The 23,762-nt window shown below is 58.2% G+C and overlaps 1 protein-coding gene across 5 annotated transcripts; it reads left to right on the top strand.

Annotated features, from left to right (window-relative positions):
* The first annotated feature begins 8,941 nt into the window (after positions 1-8,941).
* On the top strand, positions 8,942-23,177 carry SBK1 (SH3 domain binding kinase 1). Of its 5 annotated transcripts, none has more exons than XM_061350671.1 (4): positions 8,942-9,446; positions 20,546-20,748; positions 20,855-21,057; positions 21,424-23,177. In XM_061350671.1, exons 1-4 carry the CDS (start codon positions 9,385-9,387, stop codon positions 22,204-22,206), a joined length of 1,251 nt encoding a protein of 416 aa, XP_061206655.1. In that variant the 5' UTR covers positions 8,942-9,384; the 3' UTR covers positions 22,207-23,177. The 5 variants fall into 5 exon arrangements, with proteins under 5 accessions (XP_061206655.1, XP_061206656.1, XP_061206654.1 ...); XM_061350672.1 differs by having other exon boundaries at positions 9,038-9,446; positions 20,551-20,748; XM_061350670.1 differs by lacking the exon at positions 8,942-9,446 and adding an exon at positions 14,198-14,345 and having other exon boundaries at positions 20,551-20,748.
* The last annotated feature ends 585 nt before the right edge of the window (positions 23,178-23,762 follow it).

Below are 23,762 nucleotides of genomic sequence, written 5' to 3'. Positions count from 1 at the left end.
AACTTTTCTTGTGATACCCGTAGTCCCTTTTGTGCAAGAAAGTTTAGGAGTCGAATGGTTTCTTTTCTTACATTCTCCTTATTGTTCCCCGCTATGAGCAGATCATCTACATACTGTAACAGCACATTCCCCGTCTGTACCTGATATTCTATTAAGAGTTCTTCCAGGGCCTGTCCAAACAGATTAGGGGATTCAGTGAACCCTTGGGGAAGCACGGTCCATCTCAATTGCTGTCTACGGCCTGTCTCTATGTCTTCCCATTCAAAGGCAAAATAATCACGGCATTCTTCTGCCAGTGGACAGGCCCAAAAGGCATCCTTCAAATCAACCACACTATACCATGAGTTATGGGGTCCTAGCTTGCTTAACAATGTGTATGGATTTGCTACTACAGGGAATCGGGTGATAGTTCTCTTGTTTATTTCTCTCAAATCATGTACAAGCCGATATTTCCCATTTGGTTTCTTTACAGGCAAAATGGGGGTGTTAAAGGGTGACATACAAGGCTCTAAGATTCCTTGTGTTAACAATCGATCAATTTCTGGCTTTAATCCCCTCCGTCCTTCTAGGGATATGGGATATTGCCTTACCCTCACAGGTATGTGGGGTTCGGAAATTTGGATTTTAATCGGTGGAATTTCTAGTCTACTAATTTTGTTCGGAGAGTACCAGACATCGGGGTTAATTTGTTTTTGATCATCCACGGTCAAAGGATAAGCAGACACTGTTATTTCTTGATTTTTCACTATAATTTCTAATTGCAATTCAACAATTAAATCTCGTCCTAACAGATTAAATTCTGCTTCAGGGACGAGCAAGAGTTCACCCATTCCAAATTTATTTTCAGTTTCGAATTCCACATTTTTGATTTTACTTACTTTAAAGGGTTCTCCTTTTGCCCCAATTACTTGTACTTTTTCAGGGGAAATTTTACATCCTTCAGGTAGTTGCTTAATGGTTGATTTCTCAGCCCCAGTGTCTACTAAAAAGGTGAACTCTTGTTTATGGGGACCTATTTTTAGTTTTATCAAGGGCTCATGATGACTCCTGTTCCCCAAGATATAGAGCCCCTGACTTTCCTATTCCGTTTTCAATATTTCCTCATCCCTGATCCTTTCTCTGCAGTTCTTCTTTATATGTCCCTTCTTTCCACAGTAAAAACAATATCTCTGTTCCTTTTCTACTACTACGTTTCCTTGTTCCGTCCTAACAAATCTGTGCTTACCAGTTCGCCCTTTGCGATCCTCTCTGACCGCTGCTACCATCATTTTTACTTGTCGCTTGCTGCTCTCTTCTTCCCGCCTTACGTAGACTTTCTGAGCTTCCCTCAATAATTCATCCAACCCTCTATTCTGCCAGTCTTCTAACTTTTCAATTTTCTTTCTGATATCTTCCCATGATTTTGCCACAAACTGAGTTTTGAGGAGCGCTTGCCCTAAAGGGTCGTCTGGATTTACCCCAGAGTACAGTTGAAGGGCTTTCCTCAGTCGTTCCAACCACTCAGTAGGGCTTTCGTCTTTCCTTTGCATTTCATTAAATGCTTTATTGATATTTTGGCCACGGGGTACTGCTTCTCTAATTCCCTGAATTACTATAGTTCTCAGGTCCTGCATATGAGTTCTATGCACCGGATCCTGGTTATCCCAATTAGGTCTTTGGAGTGGCCATTTAATATCTGCTTGAGGTCCCTGGGCATGTTGAGCATCCCACAGCCTCATTCCTGCTCGTCTAATCATATCTCTTTCCTCGGTAGTAAATAATTGACCAAGGATAGATTGCATCTCATCCCAAGTATAAAGGTTTGGTCCCAAAAATTGATCTAATCTTTCTGCCACTCCGAGTGGGTCTTCAATTAAGTTTCCCATCTCTGTTCTTTTAAAGTCCCGTAGGTCAGCCGAGTTTAAGGGTACGGAAATATATCCGATCACAGGTTGAGGTCCCCCCATAGGCATTTCCCTTAGGGGGTACATCTGAGCTGCCCCTTTTTGACTTCTAGTTATGTGTCTAGGAGGAGGGGGAGACCCCTGTTCCGACTCTGGTGGGGGAGTGGGCGCTCTGGGGACCTCTGGAGGGGCTGCGGGAACAGGAGGAGGAATGTAAGGAGGCGGGATCAGAAGGGTTTCGTCTAACTCTTCCTTCTTTTTCTTTTGTTTAGTTTTTATTTCATTCAGCGGATAAAGTCTAGCTCCTGGTCTTTCTAGCCACACTTCCGCATACTGACTCTCCTCCGGGTTAAGGGGTTTTTTATTATTAACCCAGAGGTTTAATTGCTGTCTTACCCAATCTTCTTCTGAGCCATAGACTGGCCAAAAGACATTTTTAGAAATCTTCTTCCCTCCCCATATCTTAGTACAATATTCTATCATTTTCTGCTTATCTTTCCCTAGGGGTCCAGGGAAATATCTCCAATTGTCTAAGATATATGCCAGAGGGGTATTCTTAGGTACAGTGGGTACCCTTCCCATGGGAGTCGAAGGCTTGCTGCCCTTCGCCCCCATCTTCTGGAATATCCACAAACACACACTCACTCACTCCTCTTGTTCCTGGCCCAGTCCCTCGCGGGAGATGGGAAACGCAGTACTTAAGAGTCCACACTCGCTTGGTTCAGTATATCGAACCTCTCACTCGTTATATTCCAGGAAACCCAATCCCGCCCGAACGGCAAACCCGCGAGCAAATTCGCAATATACTTACGCGTCCTGCGTCTTCGTCCGGACTCCCGTGCACAGAATTTTTATGGGATTTTACCGGTTTCTTCTTTGCTCATTATTCTAGAATTTAGGTTCGTCGGTAAGGTTGGGGTAAGCTGTTGGTCGCGGGGCCGCGAAATGTCGCGGGGCGCCTCCCCGGAGGACCAAAGCCCACCGTTCCTGATCCGAGTCACGGCACCAGAAATTGTTATAAATTGAGACCACAACGGATCATAATCCAATTAAAATTTTATTAATTATAGCAAGTAGAATATGAGCAAAACAGCGCTGGACGACAGGGGAGTCTGCGCTCCGCCAACTGCCGCCCTGAGCAGTTCAAACAGCCCCCTTTTATACATCTTTTATGCTTGCAGAAGCATTATACAGCATTTTTTTATGTTTGCAGAAGCTATATCTGGTCCGGCCCAGACACGGACAGGATCGACAGACCGAGAGCTTCCCCTCGACTCTGTGGGCGGTGGTGCTCGGTCGCTCCCAGTCGGTGCAAGCGATTGCGGTTATCTCATCTTACAGACCGAGGGCTTCCCCTCGACTCTGTGGGCGGTGGTGCTCGGTCGCTCCCAGTTGGTGTAAGCGATTGCGGTTATCTCATCTTGGGCAGGCTATGTCTGGTGGTTGTTTGCAGAAGCAATTTCATATCTTTTATTGCCTAACTTTTACATCGAGCTTAACATAAGTCTTAATAAACAATATCCCTAGTTCTGAGTTTCTTACAATGTTAACGGAGATACAGCAGTGGGTGAATTTAAGGAAATCCAGCACCAAAGTGGTGCCTGGGACCAGCCGGAGCACCAAAACAACAAAGTCAATACAGATCAAACCACTTCCTGTGGTTTCCAACCTCTCCTGCGGTGTTTCAGTCAGAAAGGATTGCTGAAACTGGCAGCTTAATGGGCTCTAGAGAGGACAATATGCATATGGGGACATTGCAAATGCGTGTGCTTGTATTAGAGGATTAAACAAAACAAGAGGGAGGGAAATAAACCCTTTGGGGGGGTAATTAATCACAAGGCTCAACAAGAAGATAATGGTTGAGCAGTCCCATGTCTTCTCCACAGCAGAGCACTGACCCTGCAGCCGCTGTCCTGCTCAGCCCACTCAGCCCTTCCTGCTGGGTAGGAGCACCATTCCTGGGCCATGCAGGCTGGTACAAACCTCTCCAAGAAGTAGACATGCAGCTCACAGCCGAGCAGATGCACAGGAGATGCCAGCCCTTCACTGCCATGTGCTGGTGAATTGCTATCTGCAGCCCCAGGCACAGCAGCATCTCCAAAACCTCTCTCTCCAACACCTCCAAACCCTTCCAACACCCCCAAAGTGCCTCTGACACCTCCAAAACCCCTCAGCACCTTCAAAACCTCTCCAACATCTCCAAAACCTATCCAATGTCCTCAAACCCTCTCCAGGACCTCCAGACTCCCTCCAACATGTCTAAACCCTCTCTGACACCTCTGAAACCTCTCCACCACCTCAGAAACCCCTCCACTTCCCAAACCCCTCCCAAACCTCTCCAACATTTCCAATACCTCCAAACTCCCTCCAGCCCCTCCACAACCTCTCCATCCCTCCGAAACACCAGGCTGAGGTGAGCTATGTGCCGTTGACAGCGGCTGGAACTGCCTCGAGGTGCTGCCTCAGCGAGGATGCTGCAGCATCACAGGCAGAGGGCAGGTTCCCATGGTGAGCATTCAAAGGATAATCTCCTTATCCCCGTATTCCGACAGTGCTGTCCACATGTGCTCCCAGGTGCACGTTGCCCACCGAGAAGAGACGGCTGCAGAACACGTTCCTGCTGAGCTGTGCACCCCATGCCTCTGAAGCCACAGAGACCTGCTCCTTCCACCCCTGTGGAGTCTGGGATGGTTTGTGCTTTCTGGCTCTCCAAGAGAGGAGCAGCTCCAGCTCCTGGGCTGGGGCAGGAGGGATCTGGTGTGCAGGAACCAAAAGAAAGAAGGGAAACCTGCCAAAATGCTGGAATTTCACAGGGAGCTTCTCTCCATTCATACTTCCCTCCAAAACCCAAGCTGTGGAACACTTTTAGCACAGGATTTGGGGCTGACAGCAAGCTGTTGTCCCTGCTTTAGAATCACAGAATCCCAGACTGGTTTGAGTTGGAAGGGACCCTGAAGCTCATCCAGTCCCAACCCCCTGCCACGGGCAGGGACACCTTCCACTAGACCAGGTTGCTCCAAGACCCATCCAACCTGGCCTTGAACACTGCCAGGGATGGGGCAGCCACAGCTTCTCTGGGCACCCTGTGACAGTGCCTCAGCACCCTCACTTGGAGTCTTTATAGCTCTCACTCTCCTTCTCATGCAGATAGGGACAACTGTCTTGGGTTCACATGCTGCCTGGCACAAGAGGGACCTGAACTTCATCAGGCTTGAAAGATTTCATTGAGCATCCAAGTATTCATCACTTCTCCCACCCTTGTAAAGGAACAGCCTTCCGCTAAAGTCTAACTGCCACCTGCCTCTGGAATGAGGGACCTAAGTGCAATTTTACTGCCTTTAAAGTGCCAGAGACCTGTATCCCCCTGGTGGGACCATCCACTCCAGCCAGGGTGGCTGTGGTGGGTAAGGGTCTTCTGTGGCCACCCCAGCTCCTGGCCAGGTCCTTCTGAGCACTCCTGCTCTGTTCTGCTGGAAATTCATCCAGCTCTTTTTGGGTTCTCAGCTGCTTTGTTTGCAGCACACTGATTATCTCTGGGAATGGCTTCCCAGTCCCCACTGAAGGACAGCTGCTTGTATGCCAGGACAAAACAAGCCCATGGGCCCAGGCTGCTGAGACACAACAGGAGGTCCCCAAATAAACAGACATGGAGGGGAGCACAGGCAAGACTGTGTTTTGGGCAGGCCTTGCAGGTCTGGTGTTTCATGTGCATTGGAAAGAGAGGCCTGGAAATTCATCCCAGTGTCCAAATCATCCTTCCAACAGCTTCAGACCCAGAGGAGCAGGGTGGGAGAAGAGAAACGGGCAGCCGAGGCAGCTCACTCTCTCTGATTAGGGATTCCACTTCGGTTGCACACAAGGGAGAAAAGACATTTTGGATCTGGACTTTTTTAAGCTTACACAAAGTTCAGAGTCTGTCTCTACTTAGACCTCGAAAACCACCCAATGCAGTGGGCAATGCAACAAGACGTCCTGACCATCCCTTCAGCACCTCTCCTTGTTCTCAGCCTCCCACGATTTTGAGAAGGCATTGGCAGAGGTGCAGGTGGGAGCAGAGGAGAATGGTAGAGCTTGAGCTTCCATGGGCTCCCACCCCATCACCACCATGAGCATCCTCCGGGAGCCACATCAGTCCATGTCCAGCCTCTTGCTTGGGGGGACACTGCTAGGCAGCTCATGGGTTGTTATTGAGCCGGGGGGAGCAGGGCATCACCTAAGTGCAGACACAGAGCAGGAAGGTCTACCCTGCTTCCAGGAAGCGCAGGGTGGAGGGAGCTGTGAGGCCATTAGGAGCTCCGTGGGGCTGGGCACACTCGCCTCTCCCTTCCATGCAGGAGCAGCCCCTTTTCCCCGGGTTTCTGCTCCTCTCCACTCAGCCCATTAGCCAAGGCATTACATTTTAACTTTTTCTGTTGCTCCTCACAGCATGTTGCTGGTGAGTGGGTGCCTGGGGGCATGCCAGGGCTTGCTGACTCCCCCTGGCACTGTACCCTTATGGAGTCTGGCTGTGCTGTGGGTACCTGCCTGCATCCCAGGGGCAGGAAAGGGGCTCCCCTCTACTGGATTCCTGCAGGATACTGATGCTCCCAAGGACCAGTGTGGCAGCAGCATCACTGCAACATTCTGCACAGCCCCATTGTCCTGGAGATATGTCCCTGCAAGTCCCCATGTTGTTAGGGGGTAACAAAATGCCACCAACCCCTGTGCCCACAGTGTGGCCATCCTATAGACGATGCTGCCTGTAGCTCTGCCTGCTCCCACTTCACCTCTGAGTGATGGGCAACAGCCCTGCAATTGCATGTGCCCCAACCTTGACCACCACCAGCTTCATGGCATGCCCCAGCCCTCACAAGACACCTAGTGTAGGTAGGTAACTAGCCAAGGGCAAGCTCTGCTTGCAGACACAGCCCAAAGCTGCTGCTCTTGAGGGTTTTTTTGCTGCCCCGCAGCCCCCTTGGTGCAAGTCCCCCCAAGGAGCTTGCAATAGGGGCCTGCTCTCCCCACCCCGCAGCACAAACTGTCTCCCAGCCCCTCTGCCATGGGTCTCCAGTAAGCACCCTGCTGGTGAGCTCGTGCTAACATGGCAGGTTCAAGGAGAGCATAAGTCCTTGAAGCACCTTGGAGGGATGGACTCAGCTTGATGGCAGGAGAAATGTTCCGGCTTGAAATAGCTGATGGAAGTGGATGGCTGGAGGACGTGCCCTGCTCTGAATCATGAAGCTCCTGCAGCTCCTGGCCTTGGGTGACATGTGCTCACACAGCACGGCTGTGCACACATACGAGCACTGAGCTCAGCCCTGCACACATGTACACCGCCTCCAGCCAGCCCCCCGCCTACGCACACCTGTAGCCATACTCCCACCCCACACATCCCTGGGGACGTGTTCACCCGATCTCAGCACTGGAGGCAGGTCTGACAGAGGCAGCTCTGAGGCTTGGCCATGAGGCTGGGGTCTCTGCTGAGCCCTGGCCCCCATCCCACGTCTGGACCAGTGTAAGGCAGCTGAGACCCCATCAGAGCATGGGCACCACATAGCCTTGTGTGTGGGACCATATAGCCCATGGTCCTTCTAGACATATGGAAGCCCATGTAGTGTTCTAGATGCATGGAAGAAGGTGATGAGTTTGGGATAAACCACCCCCTGGTTGGGTCCCGCTCTGTCCTGGGGCAGCACTGCAGTGAGGACAGGACCCACAAGGAGCATGGCCAGGAGCTTTCCATCCATGAGACGTCAAGAAGCCATCGATTTTTGCCATTAGAGGGGGTGTGCCCAGAGCAGATGAGCTGCAAGCAGAGCCACACACTGAATAATTCATGGCAAAGGATGACGAAGCTGATGGCCAGGCTGGGGAAGCCTCTCCATGTCCTCCCGCTTCTGCCTCCCAAGGACGTGGCCTTTGCTTCTGCCCCAGGGTGTTGGATGTGGGCTGGGATGAGTGACCTGCACTGCCCTGGTTCACAGGGACCTGGGGGGCACACACCGGTCCCTGAGCTGGTCCCAACAGAGCAGGGATGGTGAAACTCCAGAGATGCTCACAGAGTTTGCCCCCCAGATCAGCTGAGTGCTGTGGAAAGATCATGAAGAAGAAGAAAAACAAGGCCAGGTTGGATGGGGCTTGGAGCAACCTGCTCTAGTGGAAGGTGTCCCTGCCTGTGGCAGGGGGTGGGAACTGGATGAGCTTTAAGGTCCCTTCCAACACAAACCATTCCAGGATTCTATGATGATACTGCTGGCATGACTACCCTGGCACGCACTGTTGTTGCAAAGCCACCTTTTGGGGCAGGGACACCCATCATAGGGCAAAGATGCCACTTGTGGCATGGGAACACCCCTCACAAGGCACCATGATGTTCTGCTGTGCCCAGTGGAACTGGCAAGCTATGTCCTGCCATCTCCCACTGTGTCCAGCCACACAGTAGAGGGCAACCCCCAGGAATGGATCCCAGGCCACCTTCTCCACTGTCACCCAGGGGCACCAAGGCTAAGAGGGATACCTCAGGGCTGTGCCATGGGTAAGTAAGCCAGATGTGGCACTGCGGTGCATGGGGAGGGTGGGCTGAGCTTGCCAGGCCACAGCTGTGGCACTGGTGAGCCCCAAGGCAGCAGCCCAGAGCGAGGAGAGGGTGGCTGGAGCCCGGGCAGGGCCGGTGGTGGCAGCTGAGGAGTTAACTTCCCAGCTCCCCGCATGGATCTGGAGCTATTAATACTCACACGCTGGTTTTGCTGTCAGAGCAAGCGGCGGCTCTGCCGGTGAGACAGGCCCCGCGGAGCCGCTGCACAGACACGGCGCAACTTTTCCTCCCTCAGCGCGTGGGGCTCCTGGCCTGGCCGCCTGCCTGCAGACCCTGCCAGAGCCCGCCAGATCCTGCCAGAGCCTGCCACAGCCTGCCAGACCCCACCAGAGCCTGCTGGACCTGCCAGACCCTGCCAGACCCTGCCAAACCCTGCTGGACCCTGCCAGACCCTGCCGGACCCTGCCAGACCCTCCCAAACTCTGCTGGACCTGCCAGAGCCTCTGCATCCCACCTTCCACAGCCCCTGTGCATGGGACACTTCCCTGGCAGTGACACAGACACCATCGGGTGCCATATGGGCACTGGGCACTGGAGAGGGGCAGCCGCTTCCCATGGCCTCTGAAGCATCTCAGGGCTTGGCAGGGACCTCCCCCTGCCCTGCCGGACCCCTCAGCCCAGTGATGGCACCCCAGGTCGCTGCACACACCCTCTGAGCCCCCTCTCTCCGGGCATCCCAATGGGTGCCAGGGTGGCATTGGGCACTGCCAGCCCCACATCGAGGGTGACACAGGACACAGCACATCCCGGCGCTGCCTCAGTGCATGGTGAGCAGCTGGCCGCGACACTCAGCCCAGCCGTGTGAAGGGCTCCTGACACAATGGCTCCAGGCAGGCGAGTGTGAGCCTCCAGCTGCCGGCAGCACTGGTGAGGGCAGGAAGATGCCAACACTCCTGCGGCACTGCCTGGCCTGCGGTGTGCTGAGTGATGGATTCCTTCTGCTTCATCTGCTTCCAGAAAGAGGAGCTGCAGCCCCTGCACCTGCACAGGTCAGTGCCACCGTGTCCCGCTGGTGGGGACATGCTGCAAGCCCATGAGGGGCATGAGAGCACAGCACCGAGCTGAGCTGGGCACCGTGCCGGTAGGAGAGCTGCCGGCCTTGGCCGTGCCGAAGTTCCACCTGGAGCGAGCATATCATAGCTGGCCAGAGGAGAGCAGGGCCATGATGTGCCATGCCAGGGAGAGGCTGTGTGCACAGCAAGTGTGCATCCAGCAGGTGCTTCCCTGGCAGGAGCTCTCCAGAGTGCAGGGTGGGCATCCTGTGCCATGCCGAGTGGTGCTAGTGTGCCCACAGGAGTAGGCTGTTGGCAGCGACCCCATGGCATTCCGGAGCCATCCTGCCAATCCTGCTCACCCAAAGGGGTCCCTGCTGGACTCTGCTGTCACCTCTGGGGCAGGTGCTGGCTGGGGGTCACCAAGGAGGGTCACCAAGGAGGGTCACCAGGCTGCTCTTGGCAGTGGCACTGCCACTTGCCTCTCCCTCCCCAAAGCTCCTCTGCCATCCATGCTACTGAGCCCCAGCCAAGGCAAATATGCCAGTGCCAGAATGAGCCAGGCAGCCGGCAGGGATGTGAAGTGTGAACGCTGGCACACGTTGTGCCCAACTGCTCCTCAGTGGCACTGAGCCACTGCCGGCTCCTGTCCCTTGCTGCCGTCCCCAGAGCAAAGCTCCCCTCATGGCTGGGAGCCCCCCAAGTGCTGGATGCCCACAGGGAGGTCAGGGGTGGTGGTGCTGCCGGGATGCCGGCCAGGCTGGGCTGGGACAGTCTGAACTGTTTGTGCTTCCTCCTGGTGTGTGGTGAGCTGTAGGATTTGTTTTGGTGTGAATCATGGGGTTTGGAGCCTTGATTCCCATGTGTTGCTGCCAATGAGCTTAGCACTGTCTGGGACAGCACTAGGAGGTGGTGGTGGGAAACTGGGATGGGAGAGGGGCCTTGGGTGTGGGTGCTGCTGGATGGAGACGGGGACAGAGCATCCCCAGGGCTCACTTCTTACATCCGGACTCGAGGTTGGAGGCAATTGCCTGCATCCAGCCTGTGCTGGGCCACAGGCAGCACGAGTTTGGCATTCCCAGCTGGTGTGGGGCAATATGGTGGCCCCAGATCCTGTGTGGTGGCCGTGGGGACCACCTCCACCCCCCGGGATGGGACAGCATGGGATGGACACCCGTGGCTTGTCCCAAGAGACTTCTGGTGCTGCCTGATTCAACGTGGGCTGCATGGCTGAGGATCCCCTGGTTGTCTTCAGCCTGTTTGTGCCAGCCTTGTCCCAGGCCATTGCCCATTGTCTGCCACCAGCCCTTGGGGACAGGGCCACCATCGCCTGCCGCAGCCGGCACAGCAGCTACGGGGTGGGCTTGCCCCGGGCCGGGGGGTGCAGGCAGAGGGACCCTCCGGGTGCTCCCCACTCCGCCATCGCCCCAGCCCCGGCCCTGCGCTCTCACCCCGAGCCAGCGGGGCCGTGCGGGACCCGCAGGTGGGTGCCGAAGGCGGTGTCTGTCCGCGCTGCCTCGCTAGATGGTGCCAGGAGAACGGGCTGCGAGCGGCGGGCGCGGGCGGGCGGGGCCAGCAGGCGGCGGGCGGGCCAGGGTGATGGGGTGGTGGGTACCCGAGTGATGGGGTACCGGGGTGCCAGGGCAGGGCCCAGGGCTCTCCCCGTGCTCCCAATTCAATCCCGCTTGTTGCTTTGCCCACGCTTGGTGATGGACGCACAGGCAGCGATTCAGCTGTGTCTGAGGCTCCAGACCCAGATGAGGTGTGTGAGGGGGGCAGCGCCGTGTCCCCGCCACACCCCCAAATCCCACCCTCCCATGAAGAAACCCGTTCTGCTTCTTTTCAGAAGGAACCTGTTCCGAAGGAAACCATTCTGTTTCCTTTCAAGCCAGTAGCTGAATGGTGATCATTATGCTCCGGAGTCAACACCACGTCCCAGCTCCCAGCGGACGGTGCTGCAGGTCCTGACCTAGGCCATGCCGGGGGCAGGGCGCTGTGCCCCCTACCCGTCTGGCTCGGGTGCATCCTGTGCCCCCAGGGGCACAGCACGGGCCTTGGAGGACTACAAGGGGGCTGGCGCTGCGGAGGGCTGATGGGGTGGAGAGCGGGAAGAAGGGCACAGCAGTGACACAGCGCCCAGTGGCGAGGCAGAGGAAGGGATGACCGACCGCAGCGGCCGGACGGGAGGTTTCGGAGCCTGGGGGAAAAACATCCCAAAGCATCTGGAGGCGCGGTTGGAGCTCCCGGGCTGAGCGCGTCCCCTCTGCTGGTGCTGCGGCTCCCGGCGTGCTCCGCTCCCGCGTCGCCCTCCTCCTTCCCTCCCCGCCTGCTCCTTCCCAGCATCCCTGCCAGCATCTTAGGGCAGGTTTCAGCGCCTGCCACCGAAGCGTGACAGGCTGCAGGGAGCTGTGGTACCCTGACCCGTGGCTCCCATTGCCGGGGGAGCAGGGGGGAGAACAAGTGATAGCAAAGGGACAAGCGACTTTGTCACTGGATTTGGAGGGGATTGGGCTTGCTAAAAACATTTTGGCCTTTTCAGGTCATTTCCCTGTTCCGTGCCCTGTCCAAGCACAGCTCTTGCGGTACGAGCCAGGACATTTCCTTTCCAAGCAGAAATCCCGGGGGGCATTTGTGTTCCCCTGCAGAGCCATGGGCTTATCGCATGGTTTGGGATCACCCTGGGTGATAAACGTGTTTGATCTGGCTCCTTTCATCTCACCAATCTGAATTAGTTATTAATATTCTTTGAAGACCATGAGCAGTAACTGGTGCTATGGGTGTTACTATCAGTCAGTGTGTGACCCACGTGCTGCTGATGTGCTGCTCTGCAGTCTGGCAGTCCCACAGATCCCCACGGATCCCTGCCAGCCCCTATGGAGCCCTGCAGAGCCCCACCACAGCCCAGCTGGTCTGTCACTGAGATCTCACCTGGGGCACGGCACAGTCCCATGCTCCAGCACCGATGCAGTGGCACTGGGAGCCAAGCTGTGTGCGGAGTGTGCAATGCTGCTGCCGCAGCCCCCATGGTCCTCGTGCAGGCTCCCGGGCACCGGTGCCTCACACACGCTTGACCTAGAAACAGCCCCAAGCTATAAATAGGGCGTGCAGAAGGAGGGCTCAGAGGCACAGCTCAGAACGCAACAAGCAGGAGGCTGCGGGAGCCGGGAGCCGCAGCGTGGCAAGGGCAGGCAGGGGACACATGGGGTCGGTGCCTTGTGTGTGTGCCTCGGGAAGGGGCGAGGCTGGGCTCACTCCATCCCCTGCAGCCGATGGAGCAGGGCCTGCGAGGAAACACTGGTGCATTTCACCAGCCCGTGTCCTGCTTACACAGCAGAGGAGGATGCGTCCTGCTCTGCCCCATCTCCCGTGCTGTGCCTGTTCCCAGCACCTCTGCATCTTCAGTACCTGCCCTGGCTTGTGGGGCCACTGGGCTCCAGTGGTGCAGGAGACAGCATTTCCCCCCTCATGCCACACAGTTCTCCCATCCCAGTGGGGATCATGCATACTCGGAGCATCCAAACCATCCAAAGCATGGGTACTGGGAGCTGTGGCAGGGACCAAGTTAGTGGAGGGGGATTGAGGGGACCAGCACATGCTCCTGAGACACAGCTGCCTCTTGTGCTGCCATTACCCTAGGCTGGTAATGCTCTGGGTGGCTGCTGGATGGGAGAAGGGTGACAATGTCACCACAGTGCCTGGCACCGAATCAACAGGATGTCAGAATGTGATCCCACCTCTTCCTTTAGATTAATTTATGACACCAACTGGTCGGGTGGCAGCAGGATGGCCCTGGTCCCAGCAGTGCATGGGAACAACCTGCTGCCACCCCTTGAAACATGGGGCAGCCCCATGGCTGTGAGTCAGCTCAAAAGCATCATCAACAGGAGCAAAGGGACCTAGTGTCCAGATAAAAGCCGAGGGACCCCAAAGCCAGCCATGGCCTGTGTTAGAGCATCCCTGCTCAGTCCCAGTGAGCAAAGAAAGAGATCTTGAAGGATTACAACAGCCCAGGGATGCTCTGAGGAGGGGCACAGGGTCTTCCCCTCGGAAGAGCTGCCCCTGGGCTGGAGGTGTGCAGAGCCCTCTGGCACTGCTGGCTGAAAGCACTGCTGGAGCATTCTGAGGCTGAGGAAGCCTCACACAGTGCCTCTGCCTCGGCCACTTTCCCTGGGCTCCGGGCGAGCGGTCACATCCTGGGGAGTGTAGCGGAAGGAGCTGCGTGTCCCGCACATGTTCTGGTGTGACGGTGGCCATCACCTGCACTGAAGGCAAAGGGATCTGAAGTCTTGGGAGGCTCCGGGAGAGTGGGGAAACAGGGAACATGCCGGCAGCAAGATGTGGCCCGGCACAAGGATGTTTCAGATGCATGCTGTGGATGGTGGTGACCCCCTGATGCTCCAGGCGTGGACTGTCGGAGCCCTTAGAGTGGGGTGGGGAGGGGGTTGAGGAACCAGACCCCTGCCTGGGGAGCTGAGAGGGACCGAGCTCCTCCCGGAGCCCCGGAGGCCGGCTGCGCTGTGTCCCCGGCTCCACCCGCCGGACACCGGCTGCCTCCCGCACCGACCACCTTGAGGGCTGCCGGTGCTGGGGGGGGTCGGACCGGGCTCTCCCCGCACCAGCGCCGGGGGAGCGGCGGCGGCTCCCCCCGCTTCCTCCGCGGGGCGGTGCCGGTGCCGGGCGGAGCGCGGGGCGGGGCGGGGCGGTGCTGCCCTGCCGGGGGCTGCGGAGGGGGGGCTCCGCCGCGCCGCTCCGCTCCGCTCCTCCGGTGCCGGCGGCGGGGCCGCGGCATGAGCCCGGCGGGGCGGGCGGCAGCGGCGCGGCTCGGCCCCGCGCGGGGGGGCGGGCGGCAGCGGCTCCTCTCCCGCCGAGGACGGGGCGCGGGGGCTCGCCCCACCGGTAAGGAGGCGGCAGCGTCGGGGAAGGGGCGCGGGGGGTGCCGGTACCGGCCCAAGCCTTTGTGGCGGGGCCGCCCTTTGTCTGCCCGCACGGCGCGGAGGGGGGCGCGGGGCGGCGGCGGGCTGGAAAATCCATCACGGTACCACCGGCGTGAACAACGGGGAGGGAGGATGCACCGGGAGATGCGGGTGCTGCCCCAGGGCCCCGCCGCCACCTGCGCCCGGCCCCGGCCCTGCGGCTGCGGGGACAACGCGGGGCCGGAGACGGAAGCGGTTGAGTCCCACTTGAGCGGAGTTAGGGTCGGAGCGAGGTGGTGGGGGCCGACAGGGGCGGCGGAGATGGTGGGGGGGGTCGTGCCCTGGCAGGCGGTCCCTGGCTGCCCCCAAGGGAGGAAGTGGACCTGGTGAATGGGGGGGGCAGGTTGGGAAGATGCGCTGAGATGCTGGAAGCGGCTGGAGGCAGGGGAAGGGCATCAGGGAGGGGAGAGGTGGCCTCAGGGGCACCTCATGCCATCTCCCGTCGCCTTCCCTCTCCGCCAGCGCGGTGCGGGCACAGGAACCGGCCTCCAGCCCCCACCACCCTTCGCCGGCAGCGGCTCGGGAGCAGCTCGGGAACGGGAAGCGTGACCCACTTTCCTCCAGGTCCGGCCTCCCCATCGCGGTGGCCGCGGGAGGGCGGGTGATGCCGGCGGGAATCCTGCCGCAGCTCCGGGTGACAGCACGGGGAGCCGAGGCTGAACCGCTCCGGCTCCCCTCGGCGCTGGCATCGAGATCACCCGCTGGGAGCCGAAGCCGCGGGGCTGGTGCCCCCATGCCGAGGCCCTGGCTCGCGGTGTGGCTGTGGCATGAACGGGCAGGGATGCTGCGGGAAGAGGCTGCCTGGGGGCAATGGGGCAAAAGCGAGGAGAGGGAGAGGTGGGAGCATCCCCCGCGGTGGGACCCAGGGCGATGCCCGGGCTGCCAGGTCACAGCAGCTCTGGCCATGAGGGTCCCACACGGGGCTGGACGCAGCCCCGCCATGTGTAAGGGCCGTGAAGCCCCTCAGAGGGGCGGTGGAGCTGGTGTCGCAGCAGGGTGATGTGTCCCATTGCCCCCCAGAGCGTGAGGGGCCCAAAGGCTGCTGGCCCTGCTGTGGGGACCGGGCAGGCAGCGGGCAGGTGCCGCTCCGGCCGTTTGTCTTTGCAGATCCCAAACGCTGCTGGCGCTGGTGGAAGAGTTTTGGGAGGGAGATGATGACAGGCTGATGAAACCAATCAAACAATGAAGTAATCAGAAACCCCAGTGCTGGCGGCAAAGGCGGGAGGAGCTGGAGGCTGATGGAGCCGAGGTCCTAAGGAAGCCATCCCACTCGCCAGGAAAAACCCCAGGAGGCCGAAGCACTCAAAGGCACTAAGGTCCTGTGTCAGGGATCGATGGATGGAGACTGTGCTGATGAGGGCAGGGAAAATCCTGCTGGCTTCTCTGGGAGAGCCTTGTGGAGGGCACAGAGGACGGGCATGGAGCGGTGGCTCCCCAGGGATTGGCTGTCACCCATCCCTCAGGAGGACAGCATGAGCTGTTGTTGGAGAGCCTGGGCACTGCTTTGGCTGCTCTTCTCAGATTGGCCTGCAAAACCTGAATCTGGGACCAGAAGCTGAAGAAGGTGGGCACAGGATGACGGCTGGGATGAGAGGTGATTCCTGCAACGGGGAACGCTGCAGATGGGTGTGATAAGCCTGACCTTGCCCTGCAGTGAGACATCCCCACCGGGACTACAGTGCCCACTGACCAGGGGACCCTTTCTGGGTGCTCACTGGCTTTGCTGAAGCTGATCCTGATGCTGGGCAGTCTGCTCTGGTCCAGGCAAGGAGCTGGTATGAGAAACTCCAGATAACTGGGAATTCAGTGCCATCACATGGAGAAATGTCCCGGACTGGGGACACTGGGGAGTCACGATTGCTGCAGGTGCTTCAGTGGAGCTTTGGTGCTGGTTCAGGCTTGTGGTGTAAGCAGATCATGTTTCCCAGTGCCTTTCCACTGCCACAGAGCCAGCGGGACATGGAGATGTGCCCCATCCATCCATCGGCTCCTTGTGGGGTGGCTGCTCCTCCGGGGTTGCAGGATGCTGTCAAAGAGGCTGTTCCACCTCCCAGACACACTCGGCTTGTTGGGATGGACAGGGTGCAAAGGGACACTGTCCCCACTTGTGCTGTGCTGGTTTTGCTGGGGCAGAGGATGTCTGGATGTGGTGGGTGCCCATGGCTCTGAGCCCAGCAAGATGCCTGTCCCCTCCCTGTGCCTGTGGAGCCGTTGTCCTTGTTCAGTGAAGGTGCCTTTGCCAGCCCTCCCTGGGTGCTGGTGCCCCAGGGAAGCGATCTTAATAACACCTTGTGCTGGTCCCAGTGGCGCAGAGGAGATGAGAGAATGTCCCTGGAATGGGGTCAGGCAGGAGCAGAGGCAGCAGAAGCTGGAAGTGGAGTGGGGCACAGGGAGGCTGAGGCACCTCCTGCCCCAGTGAGGCAGCACAGGTAGCACCGTGAGCGGGGATGGCACTGACTGAACCAAGCACTCACTTGGGAATCATTTTGCTGGCGCAGTGGGTGCTTTGGAGAAAACAGGGGAGGTTTTGGAGCTGGCTGGGGTGCAGAGAGATGAGCTCCATGCAGACGGGTGCCCTGGGCTCCAGCCTATGTTACCTGCTGATAACTAATGCCAATTACACTGTAATTAATGCTGTAGTAAGTGTTGTAGCAGCAGGAGGGTTTGGGATGGGGACACGGGGAAATCAAAGCTCTGTGAAGTACCTGTGGTGCGGTCGGGGCACTTGCAGGGCAGAGCAGCCTGTGCCCGCACCCACCCTGCTGCCAGGTATTTCTCATTTCTTCCCTCTCTAAGGAGAAATCCGGGTCTTGCAATGACCCGAACCCTGCCTCGTGTGGTTTTTCTCATCATTTTCCTGGTTCCTTGCCCCAGAGCTGCTCATGGTGCGAATCCTGGCCCTTCACCAGGCTTCCAGCACACTGCCTGGCCGCAGAGAACCAGGACCAGCCCAAACCCTTTGACCCCACTCAAGAACCCTGTGGGTCTCTGATGTGCCCAGAGAGGGTTGTTTTCCCAGTTTTCCCTTCTTAATGTCCAAGCAGCCACTGGTGCCTCCTCCACTGGGTGCCTGGGGCAGCTCTCCTGGGCTGCCTCTGCTCCTCTCAATGAGCTCTTACTGAGTTTGCAATTACTTGTCGGCAGAGCCGATGTGCCCAGGGCTGGGAGCAGCGGAGCAGGATGTGGAGCAGGGGAAAGCACCCCCTTGCAGGGAGCAGTGTGTGGTGCTGGCCCCGGTACCCAGCAGGGTGCCAGGCTCTGGATATGGGATGCTTCTCTTGGGGTCTGCTCAGTGGTGTTGGAATGAAGCTGGGAAGGTCTGGGGAGATGAGCAGCAGCTGCCGACGGGAGACGAGTGGCTGCCTATAAATACCTGCCAGGGAACAAGGAAGAAGTGGGTGGATTATCCTCCTCACTCAATGAGATAAATGCTTCTGAAGCTTAAACACAGAACAATTTTAGTCTGAATAGTAGGAGAAATGGTTCAGGATGTGGAGATGATGGCATGAACCACCTGAGGTGAGCAGTGGGGTCCCTGTGCCGCTTGGCAGCACTTCTCTTCCACTTTGCTGTTGCCTGGGGTCTCGTGCTGCAGGGTTGTTGCTGGGACTCAGCTGGGATGCACTTCATTCCTCCTGGCTTTAAAAGCTCCTTCTTCAGCAACACCCAAAACAATGGAGCTGGGGCCTTGCACTGGGAGGGGGTTTTGGCTTCCTTCAGGCACAGCACTGGCTCCACTCCTCCAGTGCTTCAGGGCCGTGCAGTAGCAGCAGGAGGGGAGCTGGTGTGCTGGGAGAGGCCCCGTTTCTCCTCTGGTTTGACCTGACGGCGGTTGTGTTGGCATGGCTGGCATGGGACAGAAGGCAGCCAAGGACACAGGACCTCAACCCGGCCATGACATCTCCTGTTGTACTGGCACTGTCCCCTTCTATGCCCATGAGCGTGCAGAACCAGCTGGACACAAGCCCTCACTCCCTCCCCACTGCTGCCCCGCTTTGCTGCTTCCATCAACCCAAAATGTTTTCTAAAGCACTTCAGTTTTCAATGAAAACTTCTGCCTTTACAACTTCTGTTTGGCCTCAGCACGTTGGGGGTTTGGCCACCATTGCTTTTGGTTTTCCCTGGGATCGGCATTGGAGCTATGTTCCTGTGAGCCTTGACAGTCAGGGGTGCATTGCACCCAGCTGGCTGTAATGAGGCACAAAGCAGGATCCCAGCTGTAATGGAAGCACTGTGGCAGGATTCTGCTCCGGCAGCATGACCTCGCTTCTGCCCCACAGACCCGCACCTCAGGATGTTTCCCTACTCCATAAATCTTCACAAATGCAGCATCTGCAGCACTGGTACAGTTGCAAAAACCCGGCAGCAGGCAGCAGGGAGGGGACATGGGTTGGTGGGACAACCGTTTCCCATGGGGATTTCTCGGTTGCTGGTTGGAAAACCCAATGGGTCTACTCAACCCTAGTGAGGCCACATCTGGAGTACTGTGTCCAGTGTTGGGCTCCTCAGTACTACACAGACAAGGAGCTGGTAGAAAAGGTTCAGCAGAGGCCACAGGGATGGTCAGGGGTCTCAAGTGCATCTCTCTTACAAGCAGAGGTTGCGGGAGCTGGGCCTGGTTAGTCCAGAAAAGGGCAGACTGAGAGGGGTCTCATCAGTGCAGATCAGTACCTCAAAGGCAGGTGCCAGGAGCATGGTGCCAGACCCTTTTCAGTGGTGCTGAGAGACAGGATGAAGAGCAATGGCCATAAAGTAAAACACAACGAGTTTCACCTCAACATGAGGAAGAACACTGGAACAGGCTGCCCAGAGGGGTTGTGGTGTCCTCCCTCTCTACAGACATTCCAAACCCACCTGGACACATTCCTTGTGATCTGCTTCTGGTGGCCGTGCCTTGGCAGGGCGCTGGACTGGGTGATCTCCAGAGGTCCCTTCTAATCCTAATGGTTCTGTGATTCTATGAAGTAGCCCTTGGCTTGGAGGGTTCTTCCTAGCAGCTGTCCAGCCTCACTTCCTCTCTCACATCCCACCGGTGGGTTTTCTCTGAAACCCCAACTTTGCCAACTCGAGCAGTTGGATTTCAGCACTGGTTAACAAGGAGACACGGACGATGATAAATTGAAGCGTAGACACAATTCTTCTTGCAGGATGCTGGGAGCTGTTTTTAGTCATGCATCCATCGAGCTGCTGTGCTGATCCACCTCCACCTCCAGCACTCAGACGCTGAAATGGTGCTCCTCATCCAGGAGGCCAATAAAACACTATGGAGATGAGCTGCTTGGGAGATCTTATGAGTCAAGCCGTTACATTTTTGGAACATCATGATGTTGAAGTTCCTTTTCTATTTTTTACCCAACTTCCCAGGAACACACAAAAAAATATATAATCAACTAAGAAGCTGAGCTCTGCTCTGGGATAAGAAGTGGCTACAGAACCCAAACGATGCCAGATTTCTCTGCCATGGTACCCAGTGGTGCCTGTGTCTCTGCTTAAGACAGTTGTGCTGCACCCTTGTGTGTGCTCATAGTGCGGGTTTGTGCCTTTGGGGGATGATGGAGGGTGATGCAGCACCCTGAAGACGTCAGAGGAGATCCCAGGGTGGTTTTGCTGCTGTGGTGGTGTGGTGGGTGAGTCCAAGCCTGGCTCATGGGGAGGAAAAACTGCTGCTGGCTTGTTGGGAGGGTGGAACATCGGTGTTGTCATCAGTGCTCTGCAGCAGAGCATCCAGCACAGCAGTGATGTGATGGATGATCAGAGGTATGTGGTGGTGATTTGCTGCAGAACCTATATCCTGCTTAGTGCCTGTGGTGTGGCCCTGGCCACACTCCAGAGCTCTGCAAAGGCAGGAGGGTGGAGACAGGGCTGGCTCCTGGGGTCCCCATTGGACCCTGTGGCCCTGCCTCTTGTGGCATCTGGAGCATCAGCTCCAGATCCACTGGGTTGGTGGCTTCTGGGGACTACTCAGTAGTGCCCTGAGCAGCCCAGAGTCAGCTCCAAGCCCCAGGGATGGGATGGGATGGGATGGGATGGGATGGGATGGGATGGGATGGGATGGGACGGGATGGGACAGGGTGTGGTGGCTTTGCAGCACCCATCGGGAACAGTGACACCTCTGCCTTGCAGCGCAGCCATGAGTGCAGGTTCGATTGAGCAGGAGCCGTCGCGCAAGCTGGCCTGCTGCGGGGTGCCCCTCATCACCGAGGACATGCAGTCCCTGGCCATCCGCACCCTCTCAGGCACTGACATCAGCAAGCACTACGACCTCATCCGTGAGCTTGGCAAGGGCACCTATGGCAAGGTAGACCTGGTGTCCCACAAAAGCACAGGTGAGAGGAGCACGGGGGGCACTGGGGACATGGCTGTGCTGGGAGTGGGGTGCTCAGCTTGTCCCAGCTGTGCCCTGGGCTCATCCCTATCTCCTGCCTACTGCAGGCACCAAGATGGCCCTGAAGTTCGTCAATAAGAGCAAGACGAAGCTGAAGAACTTCCTGCGGGAGTTCAGCATCACCAACACGCTCTCCTCCAGCCCCTTCATCATCAAGGTCTTCGATGTGGTCTTTGAGACCGAGGACTGCTACGTGTTCGCTCAGGAGTATGCCCCCGGCGGGGACCTCTTCGACATCATCCCGCCACAGGTGGGACCCCTCCTGTGGGGCTCTTTTGGGGTGGGTGGGATTTGGTAACCCCAGGGCACTAAGCAAAGCTCCTGCTGTGCTTCAGTGGGACGGGGCCCCATGTGTAGACACCGGGCATCTCTGTATGGGTTGACCCTAACCACAAGCACCTACAAGCAAGACTGGGACCCATCACTCATCCCCTGGGGTGGCCTGAAACCCATCCCTTGTAGGTCCCTGGACCCATCACCCATCCCTAGGGTGGCCCAGAACCAGCAGCCATGACCGTGTCGGACGCCTAACGACACCAATGTGGTGGTTCCGGACAGGGTGGGATCACCGGGGGCTCGGTGGCTCGCAGCTGACACTGTGTCCCTGCTGCTGCAGGTGGGGCTCCCCGAGGAGCTGGTGAAGCGCTGTGTGCAGCAGCTGGGCCTGGCCCTCGACTACATGCACAGCAAGAGCCTGGTGCACCGGGACATCAAGCCGGAGAACGTCCTGCTCTTCGACCGCGACTGCCGCCGCGTCAAACTGGCCGACTTCGGCATGACCCGCAAGGTGGGCTGCCGGGTCAAGCGCATCAGCGGCACCATCCCCTACACGGCGCCTGAGGTGTGCCAGGCCGGGCGGGCGGAGGGCTTCGCTGTGGACACCAGCATCGACGTCTGGGCTTTCGGGGTGCTCATCTTCTGCGTCCTCACCGGCAACTTCCCCTGGGAGGCGGCGGTGGCGTCGGACGCCTTCTTCGAGGAGTTTGTGCGGTGGCAGAAGGGGCGGCTGGCGGGGCTGCCCTCGCAGTGGCGGCGCTTCACGGACAGCGCCCTGCGCATGTTCCAGCGCCTGCTGGCCCTCGACCCTGAGAAGCGCTGCCCTGTCAAGGAGGTCTTCTACTTCCTCAAGTGCGACCTGATGGCTGAGGTGCGGTGCCGACCCTCCTACCGCTCCCGCAAGCACGCCAGGGACAAGCTCCCGGCCGGGCCACACTGCCATGAGGCAGCCGGGCCCTGCACCCCTGCCCCACTCAAGAGGACCGTGCTGACCGAGGGGAGCAGCCCCCGCGGCCCCGAGCCGAGCACGGCGTCCCCGGGCACGGCGAGCAGGACAGACGGACGGCAGGACAAGGGCAAAGGGCAGATGGTCCTGGCCACAGCAATAGAGATCTGTGTGTGATGGCACCAGGGCAGCTAGCGGTGCCCACCCGTCCTGTCCTGTCCCCCTGCCACGGGGATGGGGATGGGCGGTGCTGCTCGTGGTGGTGGCATGAGACGGGACCAGGCCCCAGGTCTCCCAAAGGAAGAAAAGATACAGAAAGCAAGAGGAAAAGGACAAAGCTGGCTGCGCTCTGCAGCGCTGAGGATGCTGATCCCCCACTTCCTGCCTGGCAGCAGCACGGCCAACGGCACCGCTCACTGCCCATGAGGACGCTGGTGCCCCGGCTCCTGCCATCCACAAGCCTCCCCCAGGGTGGCCCAGGAGGGGTCTCCCAGTGTGGGGAGGATGCACTGAGGAGGCTGCACACCTGGGGGTCACTGCCCAGGGTGGGGGGTCCAGGGCAGTTGGTACCCACTGGCTCTCCCCACCCCATGCTCAAGGGAAGGCCGATGACACTGCATATGGAAGAGGCCTTTGGGGACGCTTTAACCCCTTCCACCAGTCCCTGCCCCATTTGTGGGGCCTGGGAAGTGATGGAGGGCTGGTGATGGGGAGCTGGGGGTCACCAGCTGCCTCCCTGCAGCAGGAGATGCTGGCAGCCATTGATGTAGCAGTGTCCCTGTGTGTTGTTGTGTGTCCCAACCGCCGGCAGCACCGGCCCGCCCTGCCCTGCCGCTGGAAGCCCCAGGCCCCCACAGAGGGACCGGTCCCCTCGCAGCCGGGAGCTGAGCTCCGCGGTGCCAATGTCCAGCAGGTTGGATGCTTGGTGTGGGCGGCTCTGCCATGGTGGTGTCCCTTTGTCTCCTCTGCAGACTTTTTGTACCCAGGGACTGGAAGAGGCGGTGGTGGCTCATCTCCAGGCTGGTCTGCACAACCTGGGGGCTTCGAGCAGAATCCTGTGTTGTCCCCATCGCCCCTCTTTGATGTCACCCCTTCCCCAAACCCCCATTACCTTCCCGTGGGGCTGGTGGGGAGGCAGCAGTGGGGTGACCCCCCAAAATCTGGCTGCAGCGGGGCAGGACCTGCTGATGGCCCCTTACGGACAAGGTCATGGGGTGTGTGTGGGGTTCACAACTCCCCTCCTGGTTTTGGGGGGCTCAGGGGGCACCCCAGAGCAGCAGCATCCAATCCACGGCATGGTTCAGGCTTCCTCCCATCATGGTGGGTGCCGTGGGGACCCCTTCTGCTCCCTTGGGCGTCCCAATTCCCGCACAAAGGGCTATCCAGCTATCCAGCAGCAGCAGCAGTTTACACAGCGGGCGGGCGCCCGGCTGGCCCCACCACCGCCGCTGCCCCATCCCCGCGGCCCCCCCGGGCCGGGTTAGAAGTAGCATTGCCCTGATGTAGAGACGCTAGACGCGGACTTTCCTCCTTTTTGCCTTAGGTCCCTCGATGTCCTCGAACTTTTCGTGCAATAATGTAGATGCGGGGCTGCGGCCGCCCCGGGAGGGCCGGGCTGAGCCTCCCTGCGGGGCCTGGCGCTGGTTCCTGTTCTCGTCGAGGTCGCTGTGTCCATAGGTTGTTGGGTTTTTATTTCCAGTTCCCTTGGCTGTCGGGTTTTGGACCTTCTTCCC

The sequence above is a fragment of the Neopsephotus bourkii genome, unplaced genomic scaffold (assembly GCF_033783945.1).
Source record: "Neopsephotus bourkii isolate Nb327-2 ecotype Australia unplaced genomic scaffold, CSIRO-AGI_Nbou_v1 NB_533, whole genome shotgun sequence".
NCBI classification, from domain to species: Eukaryota; Metazoa; Chordata; class Aves; order Psittaciformes; family Psittacidae; genus Neopsephotus; species Neopsephotus bourkii.
The sequence above is the reverse complement of the archived record's forward strand: the minus strand, read 5'-3'. Positions and strand labels throughout refer to the sequence as shown.

Excerpts from the sequence above, each read along its gene's own strand:
- SBK1 (XM_061350669.1), top strand. The coding sequence starts at position 14,785 with ATGCTGGAAGCGGCTGGAGGCAGGGGAAGGGCATCAGGGAGGGGAGAG. Across the intron at positions 14,987-20,550 it reads CGTGACCCACTTTCCTCCAG|CCATGAGTGCAGGTTCGATT; the intron begins GTCCGGCCTCCC and ends CTTGCAGCGCAG. Across the intron at positions 20,749-20,854 it reads GGTGTCCCACAAAAGCACAG|GCACCAAGATGGCCCTGAAG; the intron begins GTGAGAGGAGCA and ends TGCCTACTGCAG.